General features: G+C 37.3%; 1 protein-coding gene across 2 annotated transcripts; it reads left to right on the top strand.

Moving 5' to 3' along the window:
* Positions 1-1,392: 1,392 nt before the first annotated feature.
* PPR40 (pentatricopeptide (PPR) domain protein 40) lies at positions 1,393-5,144 on the top strand. Of its 2 annotated transcripts, none has more exons than XR_015120440.1 (2): positions 1,393-3,743; positions 4,497-5,144. XR_015120440.1 is itself a non-coding variant. In XM_086232695.1 (2 exons), the coding sequence occupies exons 1-2, from the start codon at positions 1,445-1,447 to the stop codon at positions 3,602-3,604; spliced, it is 1,872 nt and encodes a 623-aa protein (XP_086088821.1). In that variant the 5' UTR covers positions 1,393-1,444; the 3' UTR covers positions 3,605-4,165. The 2 variants fall into 2 exon arrangements, 1 of the variants encoding a protein (XP_086088821.1); XM_086232695.1 differs by lacking the exon at positions 4,497-5,144 and having other exon boundaries at positions 1,393-2,501; positions 2,790-4,165.
* The last annotated feature ends 996 nt before the right edge of the window (positions 5,145-6,140 follow it).

Below are 6,140 nucleotides of genomic sequence, written 5' to 3'. Positions count from 1 at the left end.
GACGCCTGTATTTTAATTGAAACCGTGAAATTTCCTTTCACCGATTCCAATACTGAGACGGTCCTTGTATTCCACATCACTACCACACCACCCTTTCTGCCCCATACCGGAAAAAAAATCCAATCCCTGTACCTGGACCCCCAAATGCTACTCAACAATTTCCTATCGATTTCGGACTTCTTTGTTTCTTGTAACATAATAATATCAGCCCCACTTCTAATCAATTAATCTTTCACCACTCTCCTTTTATTGCTACTACCCAAACCCCTTACATTCCAGCTAACAATCATCATGGATACTTTTTCCTTTCCCCTTGTCACTCCCCATTACCTTCTTGTCATAATTAATCTCACATTTCAAATTTTTCAACTCCCGCCATCACTATTTGCTTTCACTTTCATCAGCGAGTAGATCGAACTCTGCTGCATCGGTGACACATCAAATTTGGACTTGCGCTTCTAAGGAGTGATATCGACGGAGGAGGATCGAACTCTATGGCATCGACAACGCATTTGCATCGTATTCGAGCTTGTGCTTCTGAGGAGAGATATTGGCTGAGGATGATCATACAGAGAGAGAGAGAGAGAGGAAATGAAGAAAGGCAATCACGCGAAAAGTTAGAGGACAAAGAGGTGCAGACTTTGTTACTTACTTTAGGCATATGATAGATTGTCCTAACAGTTAATATTTATACTGACTGGATTTCCACTTAACTATCTTATAATTTTTGGACTTGTAATTTATAATTTTTTTACTTTTAATTAATTTATAATTTTTTTTTAATAATTTTTTGGACTTGTAATTTATATTTTTTTACTTTTAATTAAATTTTTTTTTTTTTTATGACTTTGAGGTGGATTGACGTTTGTCCATGAAAAAGAGTTTATGTGTATGTCATGTGATCTTTTTTAACAAGGTGACAAAAGTGACGAAAAGTTATATTATGACACAAAATGAACATTTTTGTTCTCTAGTGACATGGCCTAAAATATTTGTCCCCTAATAGGATTTACCTCAAAATTTATGTCCTAAATGTAAATTTTTCCATTAAAAATGTGATTGCAATTGTATAATAAGATCATGTCACTAAGTAATAATTACACGAGCATTCATTACTTACCATGAGTATTTGAACACTTAACTTAAAATTGGATGGAGAAAAATAAATTATATTTAAAAAAAATAAACAAAAAAAAAAAAATCATCTAAGAAAAAATGAAAAATAGATGGATCGACCAAAAAAAAAAAAGATGAAGAATCAATTCAAGACAAATCATCAGAAAGTCGGAGACATATACTAATTATTTTATTGTCAACCAATATACTATATGTAGATATAAATACATGGAAAATACATATGCACATTCTATCTTGCCATTTTACTGAACCCTAACTCTTCATTCTTCATTCTTCATTCTGTTAATTCATTAGTTTTACAACTTGCATGGTGAGGGATATGAGATGGCTTTCTTCTTTAGCTTCTAGGGCCTCACCTGCACTCAGAAACCTCCCTGAGAAAGCGTACAGTCGGAGTGAACTTCATAGAGAAATCTCATCACAAAACAAACCCAGAAAAGCTCTGAATCGAACACCTCCTGACAACATTGGAGCTCCTCTTAAAGGTATTTCTTCTACACCCAACCTTGAGCTTCAAATTTCTAATTTGGTTTCCATTTCAAACAATCCCGTATCAGCTGACAATCACAAATTTCGCGTTGATAATAAACCAATTGATCACCTATACATTTCTCAAATTCTTTCACGGAAGGACTGGTTCTTATTGCTGGACCACGAGTTGAAGGCCAAGAGGATCGTTTTAAATCCTCAGTCTGTTGCTAGTGTCTTGCAAAACCAAGAAAACCCATTACACCCTTTGAAGTTTTACATATGGGTTTCGAATAGCGATCCGTTATTCTCAAAGAATCAATCGGTTCGTGGTGTGTTAGCCAACACCCTTTACCGGAAAGGCCCGGTTGTATTGTCTGTTGAATTGCTAAAAGATATTAAGAATTCAGGTCTTAAGGTCACTGAAGACTTGCTTTGCGTATTGATCGGCAGTTGGGGGAGGTTGGGTTTGGCAAAATATTGTGCTGAGGTCTTTGGGCAAATATCCTTTTTGGGTCTTTGTCTTAGCACAAGGTTGTACAATGCTGTAATCGATGCGTTAATCAAGTCCAATTCACTTGACTTGGCTTATTTGAAATTCCAACAGATGCCTGCGGATAACTGCAAACCCGATATTTTCACTTACAATATCCTCATTCATGGAGTGTGCAAGATTGGTATTGTGGATGAGGCACTTCGCTTGGTCAAACAAATGGAGGGCTTGGGATATTTGCCTAATGTTTTTACCTATACAATCCTGATTGATGGGTTTTGTAATTCAAAGAGGGTTGACGAAGCTTTCAGGGTTTTAGAGATAATGAGGGAGATGAATGTGACTCCTAATGAAGCTGCTATCAGATCATTGGTTCATGGGGTGTTTCGTTGCATGGCCCCCAGTAAGGCTTTTGAGTTGTTATTAAGTTTTGTTGAAAGGGAGTCTGTTTTGTTTAAAGTAGCTTGTGATACCATACTGTATTGCCTTTCGAAAAATTATATGGCAAGAGAGATTGCTTTGTTTTTAAAGAAATCCGGTGCAAAAGGTTATTTGCCTGACAGTTCAACATTCAACATCATAATGGTTTGTTTGATAAAGGAATTACCTCATCCTCAGAATGAGGTCCACGAAGTATTTGAAAGTTTTATACAACGAGGTGTGAAACCAGGGTTTAATACTTATGTTGCAGTTGTTGAAGCTATGTACAAGGCAGGAAAGAGTGAAGAGGGGAATCGAATCTTTGATCAAATGATCAAAGATGGACTTGTATCCAATGTCTTCTCATATAACATGGTAATTGATTGCTTCTGCAAAGCCCAAATGATGGACAGGGCATCAAAGGCTTTTGGAGATATGCAGAGCAAAGGTATTCCTCCTAACCTAGTTACTTTCAATACACTTCTTACTGGATATTGCAAGACTGGAGAGGTAGGTAAGGCACATGAACTGTTGGTAATGCTCTTAGAGCATGGATTTAAACCAGATTTGTTCACTTTAAGTTCAATAATTGATGGCCTTTGTCGGGTGTACCGGATTGATGATGCTTTTGATTGTTTTGCTGAGATGGTTAGGTGGGGTGTCATTCCAAATGCCATCATATACAATATATTAATACGCTCTTCGTGTCTCATTGGAGATATTGCTAGATCGATGAGACTAATGAAAAAAATGCAGGAAGATGGAATAAAACCAGACGCTTACTCGTTTAGTGCTCTTATTCAAAGTCTTTGTAGGATGAACAAGGTTGAGAAAGCAGAGAAACTTTTTCTTGGTATGTTAACACTCGGTTTGAATCCTGACAATTATACATACAGTGCTTTTATCAAGGCTTTGTGTGACTCAGGAAAACTTGACATGGCAAAGGAGATATTTCTCTCTATGGAAGCATATGGCTGTTTTCCCGATTCTTCTATTTGTAATCTAATTTTGGATTCTCTGGTCCAGCATGCCCGTTTTGAAGAGGCCTGTAGTATAGTAAAAAGTTTTAACAGGAGGAAAAAATAAATTCCTAAATTTGTAGGATTGGGCTATATCGGTCCATGTGTTCTTGCTGTTTTGTTGATATGTTGGCTCAGAAGAGAGGCCCACCAGTAACACACAAGGCTGATCATTTACATGCTGCATGGTAATAACTGCATCCTGGGTATGTGCAAGAGACTCCATTTCAACTCCTTTATACATTTTCATATTCTGGCGGATAAGTTGCATGTATTATTGGTCTATGCATGTTGAGTTGTTTACTTGTCTTCAAGCAGAATTATGCTCTATATACTACTCAGAAAAAAGTTCAATTTAGGAGGCAGACTTGTTCACATTTTATACTATCATCATTTCTTTTTCTTATTCTTTATTACTTGAGTTGTGATAACATGATGTACTTTATATGATTTTTTTTTTATTACCTGTACTTGGATAATGGTGGAGGGAGATGGAAAGTCAGCCAAAGTTAGATTTTTTTATGATACTTATCTGTCATCCATGGGAGGGGGAATTAGTACAGGTGCAGAAACAGATGATGCAGGATAGAGAAAATAAAAGGAGGGAGGTAGGAAAAGAGAATATAGAAGCGAGAGGTAAAGAGATGTTTCTGAGAAGTCTAAGATCCAATGTTTGGGGGGGGGGGGGGGGGGGGGGGTTGTGGGGCTTATTAGCATGTTCTTATTATCAGGATGCAGTATGGGTTGGAATTTAACCACGTCAGAGGCTGTATGCAGCCTGGACCTATGTTGTTATCGAAGCAATTTTGAATTTTCATAGTCAACTTTTGTAAGATAAGCTGGCTGTGCTAATTCGTCAGAATAAGTTAAGGTCATTACTATTATGAACTTAACTTCCTGTTTGTTTTGAATGTGGCTGGTTTCCTAATGGGAGGAACAATGGGACAACTACTTTCCAGGTTTGATGATATTTATGGATGTGGTTGGACAAATAGCCTATGTATGTGGCACCACTTCTGGACACGTCAGCATTGCTGCTCAGTTTTTCAGCCCAAGTTCGCAGTTTTATCTGTCTCAGTGAAAAAGCTTAAAATGGACTTTGGATTCCTGTTTAGCCCCATATATAAAGCAGAATGATGAAGTAAGAATTGAAGAGCTTGCCACAGGCAGTTTGGACTAGACTTTTATTGAGCTGAGTTGAACTGAAGAGGTTCTTTGCCATCCGGTGAAAAGCCACCTATTCCATTGTGGTCTACCTAGCAACCAAGGTGATGATTGATGTTTCTAACAGCGCGCTTTTGACCTGTATCAACTTGATATCCTGTACATTTCTATTTAGGAGTTCAAGTTGATATCCTGTATCAATAATTCCACAGTTACGTCTGGGTTAATTTCTCCTAAAGATGCTGAAGACTCCAAGTTTGACATTTTCAGTCAGGTCATTGAAGCCCGCTCCTTACTACACTTTCTTATTTCTCCTCAAATGTTATTTTGTACATGCCAAAAGAAAGAGAAAAAAATACTAAAATGAAAAGAGGGTTCTAATTGCTTACTGTATTTTGTAATTGCACCAAAGATAGTGAGCTTCTAATTTGGAATATACCGTAAAATTTGAAGATTGATATGGTACTTATGTACGTAATTATGTTGTTTCAGACTTTCATTTATTTATTATCATTTTTTACCTAAATCAACAACTTGGAATATTTTTCTTTCAGAATAACTTGTCTATCTCCGTTATTGGGGATGTGGCATGAGAGAGAGAGAGAGAGAGAGAGAGAGAGGTGATGCCACATCCCCAATAATGGGGATAGGCAAGCAATTTATTAATGTTGTACAAAACGCACTTGTTGGGGGTTTTGCATTCTGAGTCTTATTTTTGGGTTAATTGCACTTTGAATCTAGCCTTTGATTAAATAATAAATTTCTCATAAACCTAGTTTTTAAAAGATTTGTAACTACAAACTCAGTCAATTAAAAAATTAAGTTTCAGTCTAATCTGTCCGTGTACGTACGGGCAGAGATAGATAAATACATTATCAAGCGCTCAGTAGCTTGTCGAGAGCTCGACGGATCTGCATTTGCATTTGCTTATTTTTTGGTTGCAGATGACATGCTTTATGTTGTAGATGCATGTTTTAGCTTGTAGATGCACGCAAATGCATCTACCGAACGCTTAGTGGACAGTTTGAGTTTCTACTTAAGTTTTAGGCCGGTTGAGGTTGGCTTAACTTTGTTTTTCATTTTGGTCTTCTAATTAAAACACCTTTGATTAAAACCCCAAAGAAGAAAATGCCTATCATGTACTAGTGGACTCTAATGTTTGCTCTCATTTTTTCGGGAGTGGGAGAGGAAAGGGTGTTTTTGGTGGGAGGAGGGCTTTCCACGTTGTTCTTCACACGATCATTCATTATACTTCATGGACATGGAGGCTTTCATCCTGGAGAGTGGGCCGGGCTAACATCCAGTACTTTGAATGGGCAGAAGAGTGCCCAAGTTCTCTAATGTCAAAGCCATGAGAGTAGAGGGTGTTAGTAGTTGTACCTCCCTCCCTCTGTGTTCAATTTGATATATTTTTTTTTCTTTCGGACTGGTGGTAATAA

The sequence above is a fragment of the Dryas octopetala genome, chromosome 2 (assembly GCF_963921425.1).
Source record: "Dryas octopetala chromosome 2, drDryOcto1.1, whole genome shotgun sequence".
In the NCBI taxonomy this organism is placed as follows: domain Eukaryota; kingdom Viridiplantae; phylum Streptophyta; class Magnoliopsida; order Rosales; family Rosaceae; genus Dryas; species Dryas octopetala.
The sequence above is the reverse complement of the archived record's forward strand: the minus strand, read 5'-3'. Positions and strand labels throughout refer to the sequence as shown.